Source organism: Mastacembelus armatus, chromosome 14, assembly GCF_900324485.2.
Source record: "Mastacembelus armatus chromosome 14, fMasArm1.2, whole genome shotgun sequence".
In the NCBI taxonomy this organism is placed as follows: Eukaryota; Metazoa; Chordata; class Actinopteri; order Synbranchiformes; family Mastacembelidae; genus Mastacembelus; species Mastacembelus armatus.
The window spans coordinates 18,872,099-18,892,436 of NC_046646.1; the positions used below are offsets into that span (position 1 = coordinate 18,872,099).

The window sequence follows — 20,338 nt, forward strand, 5'->3', positions numbered from 1 at the left end:
CGCTTAAGTCAATAAGGATGCAGAGTGGCCGAAAACTGCCGTACAATCACAAAAGATTCAATGGGTTTTTTTCAACATATATTCATTCTAGTGAAATAACTGCGTGCAGGTCAGAATATTATACAGAGTTGGGAGTATAAACACAATAGGAAGTCAGTTTGATACTCTCTGCTGCTCATAGTGTTAGATAAACTTTAAACTTGCTCAAAAGTCTCACTTATTAGCTGTGAAACAAACCTGTTTTTGTTTGTAGATGATAGATGGGTAAAGCGATACTGTCTGGGATTGACTTGCAGCAGCAGTATGAGATCACATTCTACAAGGCGGCAAAGATCATAACCCAATGTCAAAAGAGAAACACTCGCTCAACTGCAAACATGAAAGACAGAACACATTCAAATTTGAGCAAACATAAAAAAAAAGACCCTCTGACAAATGGTCATGGATGCTCCGCTCGACATGACGCAATTCTCCGATTTGGAAAATTTGTATATATCGTTACTAAAATCAACTGCTTTAAAATATGAGCTAATGTCTTCACTGCCTCACATTGGACATGAAGTCATCAGACACAACCACCATTACCCCAGGTGCAGCACAGGATGGGCCCAGACTGTTTTTAAAGTCAACAATACATCAGAGGCTATGTACATGAGCCTAAATGCAATCAGCTGATCATAACACAGCATGTGGCCCAAACAACTTGAATAACTCATATATGACGGAGACTCAAGCTTAAGATTTCTCCTTGAATTCATTTTTCTTGTCTTGTCTAGTTCAGCCTCATCCCTCACGCTTGCCGCATGTACAGTCACAGATGTATTTACTTTGATAGATGTCAAATACAGAGGCTTTAAGATTCAAACAGGAAAAAAAAAGAAGTCTTTATTCTTTTATTCTTTCTGACGCAACTCATACACAAATGAAATTTCCTAATTGGCTTGGCAAAGTGCTCTTTTGGCAACTTCGTGAAAAATCTATCACCTATAAAGATGGAAAGGTGGGTTCTGGAAACTGTAACTGTGCCCCTCTGGCAACTCCATTCACAGATCAACTAAAACCAACTGCAAAAACAAAGAGAGCAGGACAGCTTGTCTTACAAAGTCTGTGTAGGTCCATATCCTATATGTAACTGCTGTCAGATATCTCAAGTGTTTTTTGTCTTTGTACTGACCTTCTGCATGACATATACAGTGTTAGTCTTCCTATACAAAATACTATGCAGCCAGAGCAGATGGCTGGAGGTGGGGACGTGAAACATTTGGGATGAGATGGGCAGACAAGAGGACCAGAGGAAGGAAGAACTTGAGCCATGATACCAAACTACAGTACAAGGAGGTGGAGAGAACATATGAATGAACACTGAGCTGGTTGGAGAGAGCTCCAGCTAGTGGTCAGCTGGATGAAGGGGCTGATGGGTTGTGGGAGAGACAAATGTGAATGATTATCCAGATGCAGCAGCAGTACAAAGCATGGAGTTGGGTAGGGGGGGTGTAGTGACGCCCCCCTCCATGTCCTATCGGTCCATTTCATCCAGCAGGGGTGTGGCGTCTCCAGCGATAGACATGGGAGTGCTCTCGATCATGGGGCTGGGCGATGGTCGTGGCGTCATCCTCTGGGCTTTCTTCCGCCCCTCTGCTTCTTTCTCCTTCAGCCACTGCTCCGCCATCTTCCCCCAGTCCACTGCGGAGGAGTTGCTGCTACTTGCCCTGCAGGGAGGGAGGAGTTGGTGTTTCAGTTGATAAGCAGTGTTTAAAAAGACAACAGATAGAATGGTGGGCTGTTGTGCACTGTGGGTTTAGCACCATCTAATGGCAGAAAACAGAACTTGGTGCTGTAAAATCATCAGCATCAAACATTCTGTAAAATACAAAGAGGTGGGACTATAGAGGAGTAATAAGCTGTTAACCCGCATTTTTAATACTCCCCATGTACTTACTTTGGCTGCTGCTGTGGTGTCCGTCCTCTGGATGAGGTGGAGGATGACGGCGTTCCCGAGGAGTGGCCGTGGTGACTGCTGTGATGGCCATGGTGGCTGTGGTGTGACACGTGGCTTCCATGTGGATGGGCATGTGTGTGAGAGTGTGAGGACTGTGGGGTGGAGCCAGGGTACTGCGGCGTGCCCATGGCCTGCTGGCTTGGTGTGGTGTAGGAATAGCTCGGTGTCATCAAGGGCGTCGCTATGGGCTGCTGAGGTGTGGCAAATACCTGCAGTGGACAAAATACTGGTGACTATGGGGCTCTGTGTTATTGGTACATGAAAGGTTTGATCTCACATTTAGTCATTACTTTTTGCAGTCAAGAAAACGGACTATACGGTTTTGATTCTGTTTAATATGCAGCAGCTAACCAGCTAATTAGCTGTCTAGCTCCAAACTGAATGTTTGTAGTGTTTTCAGCTGTTTCACAAAGCCTTCTTTTTACCACAACCACAACATCTGATGTATCTGTATCTTGTATCCTCTCAATCAGACAGCCACAATTTATTTAGACCTAAAGTAAATGTTTGTGTGTTAGGAGCCAACATTCTCAAAACAAGAAGCTGCACTCACATGATAGGCAGAGGAGCTGCCTCCTCCTCCTCCTGTGCTGCCACCGTAGCCATACTGGCTGGAGCCCCACTGTGCAGGGGTGGTGTTGGGATTCTGGCCCTGGCCTGTTACTGCCGCGATGGCATTGAACATCTGAGAGGTCATGTTGCGTGGGAGGGAGTTGACAGCTCGCGTCAAGTCTAGTGAGGAAAGAAAACATTAAGAAGTAGTAAAATGTACTACAACCCACCCTAGCTTGCTGAGTAATAGAGTTCATGTGTACGGGATTAGACTCACCTGCGATGTTGATATTGGCTGGGGTGGCGTTCAAGGATGCAGGTGTCCTAGTACGGCTGCTGTTGCTAGGAGTGATGCCTTTGACAGGGAAGAAAATGTCAACAGTAATCCACAATATAGCTCAGCTGTTGTAACATACACTATCATCATTACACTGCTTCTATACCTGGAACAGGCTCTTGGTAATGATCCTTAAACCAACGGAATAGCCCGTTTACTGTCGGAAATATCTGTGAGCGGTAGCGGAAGCCATCTGGGGTGATGGTGACATACTCAATCCTAGTAAAAAAAAAAAAAAAAAAAAAAAAGATGGTCAGTTCTACAGGTATGTGAACTTTACTGTCAATCAAACCTGTGAACAGCTAATAAAAATGTCTGGGCAGTGGAGTAATTTGGTATGAGTCAGAACGATTTAAATTTGTAAATATGAGCCTCTGTCACCATATGTCACTGTGATTCATTTATAGCACTGAACAGCATTGCTGGCCCTTTCAGTGGTTTTTATATGGGCTTCAGATGCTTTGGGAAAAAGGCAACATTAACAAATATGTTTTAAAATTAGCTTGTTTAACATTTTCAAAAAAATGGCATCATTCCACCATGATATATCAATAAACATAAGTGGCAAAAACATTTCTGCTCACCGTGGTTTTCCACGTGGCTGGTAGCCCAGTATAAACTTTCCTGGGAGATCTTTACAAGCTGAAATAAAGTAAGGAATAAAAGTGGGCTTCTCCCTCTTTGCCCTGATCAATAACTCCTCCATTTTCTATCAGAGAAAAACACAAACAGAGGCATGGTAGTTTGAACAAAGTTCTGTCCTTCACAATGTGATAAATATTGAAAAAGACTACACAACGCTCAAGACAGTAAGTATTTACTTCCTTGTTTCCTCCATTGCATTCCTGGAAGTACTTATGCCCCAGTAGATCCCGGGCAAATGATGCCATTGGCTGAATGTACCGAGCTGTGATTTCATCCAGATCTTCAAATTCCTGCAGAGAAAGAACATACAGCAGCCACAAAAACACAGGGCTTTCACCACAAACTGTCTGCAGGCTTCACTGGAAGGCAGATATGAGAGAACAGCTTACTTCATTATTGATCCAGAGAGTGTGCCCTAAGCTAAATGCATTCTCTTTGCCTTCTTCTCTCACGTCCACATGCTGGTAGATTCCATCAGCCACCTGGGAAACAACACAAACAGTCAGACTGGGTCAGACAAACTCCTACACAACAAGTAGACAACTGCATTGTACTTATTGCATGTATATTTGTTAATTTTCCAAACTGAAACTTTCTTCTGTATCTATGTATTTTTATTTTTATTCTAGTTTTTATTTCATCATCCTCTCGCTGTTTCTTACTTTCCAGGTGACAGTGAGGTGGTTCTCTCCCTTGCTGCTGGGTCTGATGATCAAGTCTCCCTGGTCCAGGGTCTCCATCATCTTCTCTGCCTGGTTGAAACTGATGTTGTGGAAGTTGGGGTGGGCAATGACACGCTTTATATATGCTGGTGAGACAGAGACCGAAAAAAATATTATTGAGCACAGAAAATTACCTCATTAGCAGTATAGCTCATTATTTTAGCCACTTGTTTTAATCCTGCTACTGTACTAACGTGTTCGCTGTTGTTTCTTTTTGAGCTCCTCATCATGTTTTTGGTCTTCGGACTCTGTGTCAAAGTCATAGTAGCTGTCCTTAGGGAGCTTCCACTCATTGGCCTTATCCATCAAATCCGATGTGCGACATGTAAGGTCAACACTGAATTTCTCAATGTCAATTTTCATGATGCGGCAGTGAACAGTCATGCCCACCTGAAGGAGGGGAATGATGAACAATTAAGTCTTTAAAAAAAAAACAAGCCAGCAAAGACAGAAACAGGCAACAACTAATCACAGACCTATCAGGACTGGTTAGCGTGACACCAACTGGAACCTCTCAGCAACAAATTTAGCAGAAAAAAGGTCTCAGTAAAGCACAACAGATAACAACAACAAACACACTTCACCTTGACCCTCTCCTCGGGGTGTTTGACCACTTTATCACTGAGAAATTTGGTGGGAATGAATCCCTGGACACCGTTATCTAATCTGGTCCGGACCCCAATGGCCTGACCTGGACAGGAACCACTGTCAAAGTGATTCCAGACCTGAAATGGGGAAATAAAACAAAATATGTCTGTCTCTCAGCTGGTTTCTAACATTAAGTTATAGAAAGAGAAGCAGTCGGATGTCAGGTACCTCGCTGAGTTCAGGGAAGTTGTCTTGCTGGCAGAAGGGACACTGCCACAGCCCTGTAGCATCATTACGGATTGCCTGGTCGTAGCTCTCTCCCTGAGGCCGCCGGTGAGCAATGCCAGTTACTACACTGGTGATCAGCTTACCTGGAAGAAAACGAGAGAAAACCATTGGCAAAATATTAGCTACACCTGTGACTCTTACTTCATTATCATCACTCCCTTGAATAGGTCATTTGCCACAACTACTGAACCAGCTTCTTACGCTCAGTGCTCTTGGTTAGGAATTAACTACTACTACTGATTTTTAGTGAAGTATAAGAATGTGTAAATCAGTATAGTGTGTATTACCAATATAAAAGGTCTCTGGAGTCTCCTTGGTGAGCAGGTTGAAGACCTCTTCAGTATTGGGGACTCTGTAGGCAACTCTCAGGTCTTTGTACCTGCAGCTCAACTCTGCACGTATATCATACAGAGTAATGCCCTTGTTGCCGTAACCCTAAAAGGACCAAGAAAAAAGCAAACAAGAAAGAAGATCAAACTTCACAGGTTCTTGAAACACACTGTGGGCTCTGACTTGTCTCTCTGTCTGGACTACATTGACAAAACAAAAACAAAATTAAAGAAAAAAGATAATACCATATTCCTCAATGTAGTATATCTCTCAAAAGCAATATTTTGAATACAGAGTGTGTGAAATACTGTTACAGTCCAAGCCATCACACACTGACCTGTCTCTCAAGCTCTTCAGCAAAGGCATCCAGGTCCAGATCTTTGAGACGTTCTGGATTTTCCAAAATCTCCTCCAAAGCTCCGGCTGGGTTGGCATCCTCTGCTGACTCATCATACTCAAGGGCATCCACGGCCATCTTGCGAGCCCACTCATATGTCTCAGGATGGACACGAGATCCATCCAGAACCTCAATGTAGGAGTCAGTACTGGGCAGAGATTGAGGGAAGAAAAAAATCATGGTTATTTAACATAAGCACCAACAGGTGAAGTGACAGGTCAGCCTTGGCTGACAATGGTAGATTTTACCCTGTGAGAAACATCGGGATAGTCTAAGCATAGAACAGATCTTTAACCTAGTACCAACCTGTCCCCAAGAGAAGCAGTGTCAATCTTGATGAAACCTGCACAGTTAATAAAGACCTTGGGTCCCATGTGACACATTGTGACCAGCTGGGTTCTGTTTTCCAGACGAGTATTGTTCTGCTTCAGAATCTGCACAAATATAAAGACCATGGTTATCACATCAGCAGAAGAAGCATCCTATTCTCCGATATGTCAGAAAGCCATTGACAGCAGCACATATGCATACCTTGAGCAGGTGGGAACCCTTCCTGGGTCCCAAACCACAGACATATTGGACCATGCTCTGAGTGTGTGGATGAGCGATGGCCCTATTCACATCTACTCCAACTTCATTGACACGATTGATGAATTCACAGTAAAGAGCAGAAAGCAAATCCTCCTTCACCACATGTTCCTGAGAACAAGGAGGATTGGTTTTAGAAGGTTCACTTCACATCACAAACTGTAAACAGCTGTTATATTAATTAATTATATAATATTCTGCCCTATAATGGTCAAATGTTCAAAAACCATACACACCACAACCCCCAAAAATCAGACCACCAAAACACTAAAATTATACCACTATGCTGAAGTAATTCATTCTGATGTGATGTCATAGGAAATAATGTAAATCAGTCTGTGATACTTGTAAAAAATCATGTTTCGAAAATATAGAGAAATAAATACATACATTGAGATAAAACAAAACATATCCACGTTTGTTCCTACTCTCACCTGCAGTGGGTGCATTTTGAGGCAGAGGATGTCATCATCAGTACTGCAGACCTGAGCATACTCCACCAGGGGATCCTGGATCTTCCTGGCTATTGACACAGCCTGTCGCAGCAGGGGAGGGTAGTCCCTAAAATCAACCTGCACAGACAAAAAGCTGAGGGTCAGGAGAAAATGAACAATAAAAAGGAAACTGGAAGATACCAAAAAAATGTTCTGAATCCACCAGTTAATAAACTGGCTGTGGTTAGCTGCCATAGTCGAACAGTGAAGGCACTGATATGTCTTTGTATGGCAGGGATGGGATAGTGAGCGTTTACCTCGGACTTCTTGCTGTTCATGTACAGTGTGGCCAATTCATTGTCAACAAGTTCCACTCCCACAGCAGGCAGAGAGGACTCTTGCTCAAGCTCGCTGATAGCCCTCTTAATGTCCTCCATGATCATTTGAGCATCTCTGTACACATATGTTCAACAGTGACACTCTGACTCTCCTAATTGTAAATGTTGTTCCAACAGAATTCATGTAGCTTTCCAGTACATATTAAAGATATCAGTTACTTACCGGTTTTCACCAGCCACAGCTACGACATGAGGCTTTTTGCTGGACAGAAACTTCTTCAGATTTTCAATGTCATTGGCCTGAAGAATGCGGACACACACACACACACACACACAACTGAGCATCAGTAACATTCCAAAAACAGGAAAACATCTGTTGACTTTACAGTTCAGTTCTCTTTTTGTACCTTCCTCTCTCTCTCCTCTTCTCTAAAGGCATTCCTCCTCTTCATGAAGTAGGGCAGACGCAGGAAGTCCACCACCTCACCTTCCCCGTTGATCAGAGCACAGAAAACTGGTGTATCTCTGTCAGAGCAAAGTGTGTATGTAGGAAAACACCCTGTTACATAAGTAATCTGGTCATCTGTGCAGCAAAAATTGCCTGGTCCTACACAGGTATTCAAGCATGCAGTATATCTGCCATATTTAAAAGTTAGCACTGTGCTGTTAATACTGACTATCCAAGCTGCTGACATTTCTGGGAAAACACAAATTCTGTAGGGCACACACCTGCTGGGTGCATAGGCAACACCCAGTACACGAATGCCTTTGCCCTGACTCTCATCCATCAGATCGTCGTCTTCCTCAACTTGCTGATCTGGCCTGTAAGGGGCAACTTTAAGCCAGTTATACAACCGGCGACAGCAGGACTAGAAGAAGAAAGAGGAAATGGCAGACAACAGACTTTAAATTAGTTTTAAGTTTAAAATAATATTGAAGCATATAACTTAATGATTTTGCAAATGTTTAGTTCCAGCATTTTTCAAATGTTGAATACAAGAATGCAGTAATACAATAGATAGAAATATATCACAGATATGGCAAATTACCCTGACAATGCTCTCTTTGGCCTCAGCGATCAGTTTGCTCTTGAGCTCCTTGGCCATCTGAGGGTAGAGGAACTGATTGAGAGATCTCTCTATGGCTAAAGTTCGTTGCCTGTTCCACTCCTGCACCTGGTGACTGAACTCATCCCTGTAGTAGAACTGTTTAATCTCATCAAAGTATGTCTGGTCGCCAGCATATCTGAAGAGAAGCAGAGGGAGCACAGAGAGAAGCAGAGAGTGAGAAAAATGCCTTCATATTTTTCCAGAGTTTTAAATGTGCTACTGACATGGATGTGGATGAAAACAAGAGCTACATGTAAACATTTCAACTTGGATTTCTAAACAGATGCTAAAACAGCACAAAGGTTAATAACATAAGATCCTGTGCTTGGTAAATGTTGACGGTAAAACATGTTTATATATATATTTATCATTCGCTTCATTTGGATGAGTTGATATACCCTTAATCATTGGTCTGTCGAGAATCATGACATATTTAACAAATGTATGGACAGATCATTCTATGCAGAGATGGCAGACCAACATCATCAATCAGATCTTTTCCAATTTCATTTTTTGGTTGTCAGTGTACTTACCCTTTGACTCCTATAAGATCTATACAGATGTCAATGGTAAGCAGCCCCTCGTCTTCTGCCAGGCACATCTTCAGGAACTGATCCCCAGTCAGCTCTTTTACAGGCTTGTTCTTAAGATATTTAAAGGAGTAGGCAAAATGAGCCTCGTCTACCTCCTACAGAAGGTAAACAAATGCCAGGGTGAGTTTACAATACCACAATACTTGGCGCACACTCTTCAAATTGCGAAAGTTTTTTTGCTGCCGTTTTCCAAATGAATAAATGCTTTCTTGCCTTTTTGCCCTTCTTTGTAGGTTTGGTGTTGATCTTAGCCCTTTCCTGAAAGGTCTGCCGAAGAACATGTCTGACCAGTGGTTCCCGAGCAATCTGCATGGCCACCATGTACCTGGTTCCTTCCAGCACTGCCTCTGGAGTGGAGAACTGACTGCAAACATAATCTTTGGCCAGCTCTACTGGTTCAGCGGGGAACTGCTCTGTTTCATGACGCTGGTAACTGTCTCTCAGATTTTCTCCAAACTGCTCTGGAGTTAACCCAAACTTTTTAGCCAAGCCATCTGCAGTAAGGAAGAAACACAAAAAGATATTGAATTGCAGGCGTTGGACGTACTGTTCTCTGTCCAAGGGATGAAGCTTTGTGGCTGTGGTAGTGATACTGAAAGCCAGATTGTGTGCAGAGTCAAAAAAGGAGACTAACCAAGTCCTACACTCTGACAGATGCTGTACATGTCCCTACGAGACGCCAGCTTGAGGTCTGGTCCCTTCTGTTCTTCTTCCTCTTCTACCTCTAATTCTTCTTCTTCACCTACAGAGACAATCCATCACAATCAGTCACGTAGGAAACTTTTAAAACAAGTCAAACACCCAAGTCAAACAACTAAAAATCTACTGAAATTGTCAATTCAGATACATCTTACCATCCTCTGACACTTCTTTAATCTTCTTGAGCTTCTTCTTGTTGGCTTTGGCAGCATTCTGCATCTTGGGGATGTCTCGGCCATAGTAGAGCAGAAAGTGATTGTACACATCGCCCAGCTCTTCAAGGGTCTGCACATCTTTCAGCCTAGATAAAATGATAAAAGAGGCTTGAATGAATGAGCAGCATCGTTTTTTAATCAACCACTATAATACTTTCATTATGTTAATATTCTGTAATTGTTCCTAGTTTAGTGCAATCACAACCGAATACAGTACAGCCTTAGACCCCCAGTTTTACTGAGACGTACCTCTCCATATCAGCAGTGTCCAGAGGACGGATGCCATCAGCCAGTGGTTTGTCAGGGTCAGCAGAAATCTGCTCAAATTGGTAGGATTGCATCTTCTGAAACAGACGGGTCAGGTTCTGCTTGCGCGTCTTCAGTTGAGTCCACTTGTGGGTGAAGGATGAAAATGTACAAGTCAAAACCAGCAGTGCCAAGATAATGGAAGCATATGAGTATGAATATTTTATAATATTATTGAAATGTAGTTATTGAAGAATTAGGTGTGAACCAAGATGCTTCATGCTTTTATTCTAACTTTAACGATTGCTTTAATTAGTCTGTGATCTACTCTATCCATTTCCTGTGATATAGGAAATGACATTTTACCTTTTCGTCCCACTGCCACACCTTCCACAGGTCATTGATGTTTAACTCAGGTTCCACATATTCTTTCCTGTAGAAAGCTATAAATGGAACCTAAAACAAAACATAAAATGGGTCCTTACAATAGCAAAACATTTTGGAGACTTTCTTAAAGATATACTGACAAACTGTTAATGGTTTAAGACTGACTTGAAAGGAATGGAACAGATGAATGAAGCTTATCAGATGGGTAGGTGAGCTCACTGTACCTCAAACTGTTGGTTCCTCATGAAGTTGAGGGCCTCTTTGATTTTGGCTATTGTGCTGGGGCCTTTCCTGCTGAAATTTGTGGTTGTTCCTCTGTCCAGATAATCTGTGCTCTCCTGTTTTCAATCACAGAAAAAATAAATTAATTCAAAGATAATAAGCAGGCAATAAATCCAAGTATTAAGATACTTAGTAACTCTAAGTAGTATATTTGTCCCACAAATCGAGAGTGTAGTCAAGTATCATTAGGTATGGAGAAAATTTTTTTTTTAAATCGCACCTGCATAGATATAGTAAGAGTGGAGAAGCCATGTCTGAAGATCCACTCTGCTTCCTCTTCCAGCTCATCATCCTCAGCAGGTTTAACAGGGATGGATCGCAGCTACAAGAAAGACAGAGTCAGCAAGACAAGCACTAAGACTGACATCAGGCAGACACAGAATAAAAGAGTACAAAGAGCCTGGATCATAGATTAACAAACACACACATACCTGGAACCTCTCAGGCATGTCAGTAGAGCGAATCTCATTGTCTTGGTCAGTCATGTGACTACTTTCAAGCTCACTGGGCTCGTAGATCTCAAAGATGCTCTTCCTCCCCAATCTCCTCTTAGTCTGTTTCTTGGGTCTGTCCCAGCTCTCTTCATCCTGGTCCTCTTCCTCCTCCTCACCCTGGTCGTAAGCATCTGCATCAAAGTCTGCAAAATCAAAGTCGCCGCCAAAAATCTCCTGGGCCTCCTGGAGGGCTCTGCGGGAGGATGAACAGACATAACAGTGATTATATTTTTATGACTATAACACTAAATTTGGTCTATAAATAACAACACTCACGCATCTGTGTATCCTGAGAATTTCTTGCCCCTTTTTTTGGTGATGGGTTGGCCATCGTCATCCACAATAAAGTCATCAATATCTGTTGAAAAGTATATAAGTTTAAAAACAAATACATTTATATTACGTCATTTTAAAATCATGTGTGGGGGTGAGTTGAACTGTTGAAATAGTTTAAACAGATCGAACAATTCTTCTGGCCTACCTGACTCCTCATCCTCTCCTTCATCATCATCTGCTTGATTGAGAGGCTCATCCACAGCCTCGCCGTCCTCCAGCTCACCCTCACCATCCCCATGAAAGATCTCATCTGCTATTAAGTCCTTCTCATCATCATCCTCTTCATCGTCATCCAGTGTTTTTACACGGTCGTATTTCTTCTTCTGTGACACAGATACAGTATCAGCACAGCTAGCTTAAACGTTTTTAAGGGCACAAAAAAATGATAAAAGTGGGAAAATCAGGCCTAACGTGAAAGGCTAAGAGTACAAATGTACACCATAACTACAGAGAAAAAGCTATTAGAAATAATTCGTACCCTCCTTTTCACTTTAACACCCAAGTTTTCTTCAATTAGGTCAAGATCATCATCATCCAGGTAGTCATCATAATCTGCAAAGAGAATAGTCTCCATCAGAGGAAACAACTTCAAGACATATTGCACTTTTATCACTGTAAACACAATGTTTTGTTATTTGTGAGATTTAGCACTTTAACACCAGAGTGACTGAGAATCCATATTTTCAATTAGTGGAACAGCTGCAACAATCACAACCTGCAAAAACTCGATGATGGTGGCCACCCTTTAAAAACACTTAACGGACTTACTTCGTTTTTTACGCCTATGCCTCACTTCTTCCTCTGAGTCACTGGCCCCTCCACTTGCACTTTTGTCAGCTTCCTCCTCCTCTTCCTCCTCCTCCTCGCCATCATCAATGAGTCCACGTAAATTTCCTTGCTCATCCTGGTCCTCTGTGTTCTCTTCTTCCTCTTCATCTGTTGAAAAACAAAACGTACTGTAAGTGGTGCACACATCAAAAGCTACAACTCTGAAACATAGATTCAGAGTTAAACATCTTACCATCTTCCTCCATAAACCTCTGGGTCTTTTTAGGCTTTAGGTCTCTCTCTTCAAACTCCTCCTCTGACTCCTCAGCTTCACTGTCAATGAAGTCTGACATGTCTGCTGTTCCTGTTAAATTCAAAATGCCATTAGCAAACTTGGTCAGAATCATTGTTCTTTAACAACAACTCGTATTACAACAATACATATTACATCCTGCTGTAGCTGCTATTCCACTCCTTCATATCTAGTTTCTTTTAATATCACACTTCAACGTGTTTATAGCTGAAAAATTTTTTTTATTTCAGGCTGTCTACAATAAGTCAAATACAGAAACTATGTAAGCATTCACAAGCATTTAAAATAAAGTGTTATGGGTTTGAACAACGTTTGAATACAAAGCATGAGTGTTTTAACAGATTGGGGGAAAAGGAACAAACATGCCAGTCTGTATGATTATGCATAACCTGTGCTGTACTGTCATTTACGATGTAAAATACACACTTAATAGCCTACATGGGTAACAGGTAGGCTATTGCGTGAATATTATACAAGTACATATAACAATATGCAGAATAAGCAGTATAAGTAGTATAGATAGGGGGTAATAAGCAAATGAATATAGGCCCGCATGGAAGCCATGCATTTTGGCATCACATAACTGTTTTGACGTTATAAGAAAGTTAACCAACATAAATAGTAACTAACAATAATTTGACCTGCTGATGCTTTTCACACTCACACCCGGTTGAATTTTTACAACAAAATCAGGTTTAGATGAAAGGCTTAACTAAAGCAACAGCACCAAACGATGTCGCAATGCGCATTCACACAACATCGACTGAACCGACCAACCAAACGCCTCACTTGCTTTTAGTTTACAGTAGCTAAGGTTATCCATATGACACAATAAGATCTTTAACTTAAGCGATGAGATAAAGATCGACAAATATTAAAGATGATTTATACTGGGAATTCTGCTCAGTACCGTTTTAGGTAGCCACAACCAACTCGGCTAACGTTGCTCGCTAGCCATTTACGACTGTAAGATAGCTAGCGAGCAATTTTTGCCAAGTACACGGCGTTCAGTTTATACGTTGTATCATCTGAGCTCAACACGACAATCTAAAAAATACAAGAAAAGAACAACCGAGTCAAACTGTCGTGGTAGAAAAGGCCTCCGAGCCAACTTCGCAGGCTAACGGTAGTTATTGCCGTAGCCTAGCTTTAGCTTGTAAGACCCCACAGCTAACTGCTAACAAGACTGAGCACAACGGTGTGAACATCGCTAATGACCACGGTGAAAATAGACTTACACGTCTCACTGCGGAGAGATATTCCGTAAATATTTACGGTGATAACGTTGATAACGGGGCTGGGTTGTGTTTTGTGTTTCAGGGAGCTTGTACTTTGTAAAAATGGCCGAAAACAAGCGGCGTGATGACAATTCCGGGACGCTGTGAGAGAAGTTTTAACCTTTTCAATTGCAAAGTGACGCCCCCTGCTGGTGCACCGTGATCCGACACAGAACTAAACAATTAAACACGAATGCAAAATATAAAACACTCGTTATTTTGTGGATATACTGTCAGATTATCATATATATTAAAAATACCTTACAGCGATATCAAATAAACTCAAAATTAAAACTAAAAATCTAGTACAATTTGTGACCACTCCGAGTCGCTAGGGGCGCTGGTTCCCACACTTCACGTTATGACAGTGTAGCACTTTCATGACGTAGCGCAAAATAATGCAAATCTCAGAGGGACATCGGCGGCCGCTTGTCTTTTTAGTAGGCATGGGTAATTTAAACTGTGCTGTTGTTACACGGTTTCTACCAGCCCTTTTGTTGTTGTTGTCCTGTATTTTGGAGCCGTCGATCTCTACGGAACTGAGCTTTGTGACATGCGGGTCCGTCATCAAACTGTTAAATCTTAAGCACAATGTCAGATTACACTCGCACGACGTACGCTACGGCTCCGGTGAGTTTCTCTTCGTTAATAACATTTATTAATCATTAATAAACCTTTGCATCGTGTTATGTGTTTATTTTACAAACATAGCCCCACATGTCACTACCCACATCTGAAACGAAAGCCTGTTTTGGATAATAAACATTGGATTAGTCTGATTCCTATCTGCATTAACGTTACGTGTACAAACGTCTCAAAAAACTGCCACCTTCAGGTGATCTACCCAGTTAATCAAAAATCCAATGCATTAATGCATATCCCTTTTTGTTTAATTAGCGCCTACTTTAACACTGTAGGTATTTTCTACTTATTTCCATTGTGAAAAGGAAAGATGCAGGAATACCTAAATATCCATCCATCCATCCATCCATTTTCTATATCCGCTTATTCCTTAACCAGGGTCACAGGGATCTGCTGGAGCCTATCCCAGCTGTCTTTGGGTGAAAGGCAGGGGTACACCCTGGACAGGTCACCAGTCCATCACAGGCCCTCATAGAGACAAACAACCTCACACACTCACACTCACTCCTATGGGCAATTTAGAGTCACCAATCAACCTGACATACATGTTTTTGGACTGTGGGAGGAAACCAACACAAGCACGGAGAGAACATGTAAACTCCACACAGAAAGGCAGGGTTGTGAACCCACGACCTTCTTGCTGTGAGGCAGTGCTAGCCACTCAGCCACCATGCTGCCCTTACCTAAATATCACTTAAGTCAAACATTATTACATTTATTACCTAACCTTATACCTTATCTAACCTAAACTTATCTTAATTATCTTATCTTATGTTAGAGTAGAACTCAGAAACACCTTGACTAACTCAGACATTCAAACCATGAGCTAATTAAAATAAAAACTCAGAAACAAATAAAGTGTTTGACTGTTTTCAACTTCCTTCATCAAATAGGTTAACTGTTCTAGTTGTACTTTTTTTTTTTTTAATCAGGATCTGATCACTTTTCCTGTCGCTCTCTATATTCTCCGCTCACCATGTGTGTTCATATGTTTGAGACAGGTAGTGGGCAGCAGTCTGTAACAGGTGTTAGTGAGGTGGAGGACAGTAACAGCTACTGGAGCGTTCGTGGAACAAGTGACACCTTCTGCCACAGGGGTACCCCAGTCAAGTGTGGGCAAACGATCCGTCTCACTCATGTCAATACAGGCCGTAACCTCCACAGCCACTACTTCACCTCCCCACTGTCCTCTAACCAGGTGGGTGGTGTGAGAAGTACACGCCGAGAGGGGAGAGGTTTGGTGTTAAGTAAAGGATTATCCACATACTTCCCTGCACACAACATTTCTAGGCCGATTAATGTTTGACTAGTACCCTGCTGAGTTAAAGTCAGTGATGCATTAATTGCAGTAAGAATACTAATGTGTAGTTAGAAATGTCAAATATCCAGAGGTTGCCTACATTTAGTAAAACCTAGACCAATGTTTTGGAGTTGACCTGGGTTGACAGCAACTTTTACACATCTTATGTGTTTGGGAAAAGGGTGAGTGAAAACCTCTCCAGTCTTGAAGTGTGAAAACGCAGTCTACTCTATGTTACAGGGTTGGAAGTTGTGTACTGTCTGACATATTGGTATGCCATTTACATTAACAATCCTTAACATCACTGGTTGTGGTAGACGGTTGTGGACAGTGCTATAAATCAATGATCAGGTCGGCTTTTACGGTACTTTTTGATTTACAGGGCTGTTGCATGTTACAGATGGATAATTAATTCAGTGGATTACCCAAAAATAGATATTTCCAGATATTTCCATCTTACTTCACCTGTAAGCAGTTTTTCAAAAACTTTTCCATATCATCTACCAAATCACTTCCCTTCTCATTTGTTCACAGGAGGTGAGTGCGTTCGGAGAGGGAGGGGAAGGAGACCACCTGGATGAGTGGACAGTTCAATGTAGCGGATCTGTATGGAAGCGCGAGGAGGCAGTCAGATTCCGCCACAGGGCCACTGATGCACTGCTGTCAGTGACGGGGGAGCAGTATGGACGGCCAATCCATGGCCAGAGGGAGGTTCACGCCATGTCAAGCCCCAACCAGCACAACCTGTGGAAGGTCATGGAGGGCATTTTCATGAAGCCCAGCGAGAGCCCTGCAGGCAGCCGAGACTACAGTCACACACACACAGAGTTTTGAACTTTTCTTCCCTGCCTCTGTCTCTTGTCATTTTTCTCCCTGTCCACCTCTGTATTCCTATCTCTGTCTACATTAACATCTGTGCGAACAGCCTCCAAATTAATCTCTGTCCCCCTTCTCTTGTCTCATTTTTCCCTCATTAACCTTTGACTGCCGTCTTTTCATGAGACTGTGCCAAAGTCAATCAGGGTCTAATTACTTCCCCTTATAAATCAATACAAACCTGTCTGACCTTTAGTAGTGTTCTAAAATACAGACAGAGTATCTGTGATTTGAGTCCTCAGAGATCCAGCAGCTGCACGCTATTATTATTTGAAAACACTATCATTTGTCTTAACAGGTACAAGAGGCATAAAGGTATTAAAGGTGCTGTTTCACTGAATAAAACCTGCTCTTTATTGTGATACTTTACATCCAAGAAAAGGTTTTGTTTATCATTATATAACTGCCATCAGCAGTCACACTGCAGTAGAGACGGCACCGCAGGTTTTGAAGATCAGTACATTTAGGACATAAGTGAGTTTTGCATTTTGTTGGAATAAAAAACACTGTCACACTTGTGCCTTTATCCTGTTTTAAAAATACTTAATGTTTACATTGTGGAGACTTTTTGAACTTTTGGAAATGCAAGAAATATATTGAGTTTCTATGGTATTTATAAGCGTATTCTACTCACAATTTCTAAGCAGTGTTATGCTGAATTACTTATTCCCTATTAGGTCAGATTTAGTGGTTGCATATTAAATTATCAGACATAAGAAAAACATTTTAGTGAAGAGACATGGGAGAATCAGCAGGTTTGTTTGTGGAGGTGTGTTTTTGGTGTACACCATTGAACTGAGGCTGTTATTGTCATTGCTGGATCAATCTCCAGGTGCTGTGAGGAAATACAGTGTTTTTGGGATCATGCTGTCTGTGCATTGATATTTGTTACAGTGACTGCTACAGAGGTTCATATGAGCAACAAACCTTCAATGAATACCTCATATTAAAGAGATTTTTTATGCACACCATCATGAGTGTGACATCTTCATTGGATTATCTATTTTTTCATTCGTTTTGTGTGACAGTTAATGTGATTCGACATCTCTTCACAGGTGGGCCTTTCCTGCAAGATCGCTTGCCGTGAATCATATCAGTGACTTGGCTGATATTGCATACAGAAATCAGCAATATGAATTATGAGATAAAAGCTAAAGCTTTTACAGCAGAATAAACAAACACTTTCTTCTCACATTGCAGTCCAATCCGTTAATGTCATCCACAGATGAAAACAAACTGAAGATGGTGGACAACTAATAATGTCTGCATGGACCATTACGCTTAGCATAATGCCTTGTTTGTTCACATAATGGCATGTTTTTGGTTCATTATCACGTGGTTAATGGGCTCAGATGCATCTCTTATGAGGGTATTCTCATTTGTGTTCGACCTGTGCTCCCTAATTATCATGATTCAGAGTGTGCGTTGATCCAAGCACTGCATCACTTTCTGACACAAATTGACAAACGTAAATTTACATTTAGCCACCTCATACTGCATCAGGCTAAATGGAGTTTTATGCCACCGATCTCAGTTGTGAGATGTGAGTCTGCTGCTGCTCCTCTCATTCACAGCTCCTTTATTTGCCCTCTGCTACCTGCTTTGGGGATACTGCAGTGAAGGGCCCTCAGTAAAAACCATGCTGTGTTGTCAGTCTATTTTTAGGGTTGGTATTTAAAATGACGCTGCAACAACGATAACAAGTGACAAGCAATATGACCGCTTCACAGGCATGAGTTTTACGAATATTAACAGTCTGTGAAAATATTTGTGCCTAGTAGTTATGTAATTTAGATGCATTACATTTTTATTTTGCAAGATAACAGCATTTTCATTGTTGTGCTACATGCATTTATTTTGGAGCCAAAATTTGGAATCTGAACTATTTCAGATCTCACAGACCCCACATCTATGACAAGTGAACACATATGCCTTGTGTTTCTATCAAAACAAGGTTTTATTGCATAAACATATATTGATATATTTTAGATTAAACAGATGAAACTTTTTGTTTGCATTTTTAAATATCCATTCAGTTGGTAACTATTGCTGTTTTCTTTCTCCTTTACTAAGCAGCATGCCAAGTTTGTATTACATATCTGTGTTTAGGTTTATCTCTATACAATCTACAAGGTAAAAACATGTTTTGGTAAAAACAAATCTCAAAAGCAACTTTCAAAAACATGAAAATCATGAACTGATTCTGTCCTGTCACAGATGTACAGTAGCTTAATGTAAACTTCAGAAGTGTTAATAAAAGGTCTTTCAAACAGGTTTCCCTTACATAGCCATGCAAGGATGTCTGGATGGCACAATTAGAGGACTGTTGAGATAAAGTGGTCTATGCTGGTTTCAAAAGGACCATGATGCTCATAGACAAAGGTGAAAAAACGTCCCATTGGTCAAATGTCAGTGTGCTGAGAATATCAAAGACGTAAACTGACTTACGAGGATAAATGTAGCATACAATATACAGCAGTGTATACGGGACTACAGTGAAAACATTCCATAAAAACCTAATGTGAGTCAAAGACACAATAAATTGTATTTAGTGTCAATTTCAGCCATCCCTAGTGAGGCCTACAGACTCTACCCTGGATGACGTGAAACAGAGATGGTAATGAAGATGACGACGTGACCTTGTATTTGCATATTTATGAAAATGCCCTCTCCTGCACTCTGATTTGATTAATAGCTGGTAGAAACTAGAAAAATGGCTATTACAGTATAAAGTGGAAAGTCAAATATGTGACAGTAGTACGTACATACCTACATTTAAACCAAGGCTGAGCCACCACAAAGAAAGAATAAATTGATTTCCCTGTCTTTTGAAGACATGAAAATCTAAACAACAACATGCATTACTGATTTACAGTATAATACATTTTTGCTGTGATACTTGATTTTACAAAGCTATTTTTTATTTTAAAGACAGCCCTCTTCCCTCCTGCCTTCTATATATCTTGTCTAACACAGACAGCGTATAAACTCACATGGCTGCACATTAGTTTGACTGAAACATCTAGTTTTGTTGTCATCCACCCCAGATAGACAAGAGAACAAATTACCGCTTCAAGGTAATAATGGGAACCAAACAGTCTCCGATCCAGCAATGTCTAAAGGGAGCACTGAGGAATTTGTTGTTATGGCAGATTATGTTGCAATCACTTGCAATAAACACCAACAAATTTATTTCCAAGATGATATCCACAGACTGTAGGGCTGGGTGATTTAACTGATATTATTAAGTAAAGTAATTTACATTTCTGAATGTGAAAATGATCACACAGAAAATAATAAAAATGATGTTTAATGTAGTGAACTGTGTTGAACTGACTCTTTAAACGTCTGTGATGAAAACTTAATCTGAGGTAATCTTGATAATTTGTCTGTTTCCAAAGAGGATTTTGGATATAAGTAACAGGATAACAGAACAGGAACATATAATTACAGCCAGTGACAGTAGATAAACAACAACAGCTCCTTATCACCCGGCACTACACCCACATAAAAAATGTTTTCATCCTCAAATTTCATCTGTGGTGTTATTGGGATGTTCGACCTCGGGCAGCTCCACTACAGA

General features: G+C 41.2%; 2 protein-coding genes across 2 annotated transcripts; one reads left to right on the forward strand and one right to left on the reverse strand.

Moving 5' to 3' along the window:
- Positions 1-84: 84 nt before the first annotated feature.
- supt6h (SPT6 homolog, histone chaperone and transcription elongation factor) lies at positions 85-14,043 on the reverse strand. Its single transcript, XM_026328086.1, has 37 exons — positions 13,899-14,043; positions 12,601-12,711; positions 12,348-12,515; positions 12,058-12,131; positions 11,725-11,902; positions 11,520-11,601; positions 11,181-11,436; positions 10,970-11,071; positions 10,692-10,805; positions 10,447-10,536; positions 10,084-10,226; positions 9,775-9,920; positions 9,555-9,662; positions 9,134-9,414; positions 8,861-9,015; positions 8,268-8,463; positions 7,948-8,087; positions 7,626-7,743; positions 7,442-7,518; positions 7,198-7,333; positions 6,881-7,018; positions 6,390-6,557; positions 6,165-6,292; positions 5,799-6,006; positions 5,419-5,566; positions 5,072-5,214; positions 4,840-4,980; positions 4,450-4,645; positions 4,196-4,341; positions 3,923-4,015; positions 3,710-3,823; positions 3,473-3,597; positions 2,995-3,107; positions 2,829-2,906; positions 2,553-2,731; positions 1,940-2,208; positions 85-1,709 (listed from the first exon to the last, which is right to left on the reverse strand). The coding sequence occupies exons 2-37, from the start codon at positions 12,698-12,700 to the stop codon at positions 1,517-1,519; spliced, it is 5,244 nt and encodes a 1,747-aa protein (XP_026183871.1). The 5' UTR covers positions 12,701-12,711; positions 13,899-14,043; the 3' UTR covers positions 85-1,516.
- Positions 14,044-14,323: 280 nt separating this feature from the next.
- Positions 14,324-17,269, forward strand: sdf2 (stromal cell-derived factor 2). The gene is made up of 3 exons (XM_026329402.1): positions 14,324-14,567; positions 15,581-15,777; positions 16,414-17,269. Exons 1-3 carry the CDS (start codon positions 14,336-14,338, stop codon positions 16,711-16,713), a joined length of 729 nt encoding a protein of 242 aa, XP_026185187.1. The 5' UTR covers positions 14,324-14,335; the 3' UTR covers positions 16,714-17,269.
- Positions 17,270-20,338: the final 3,069 nt, after the last annotated feature.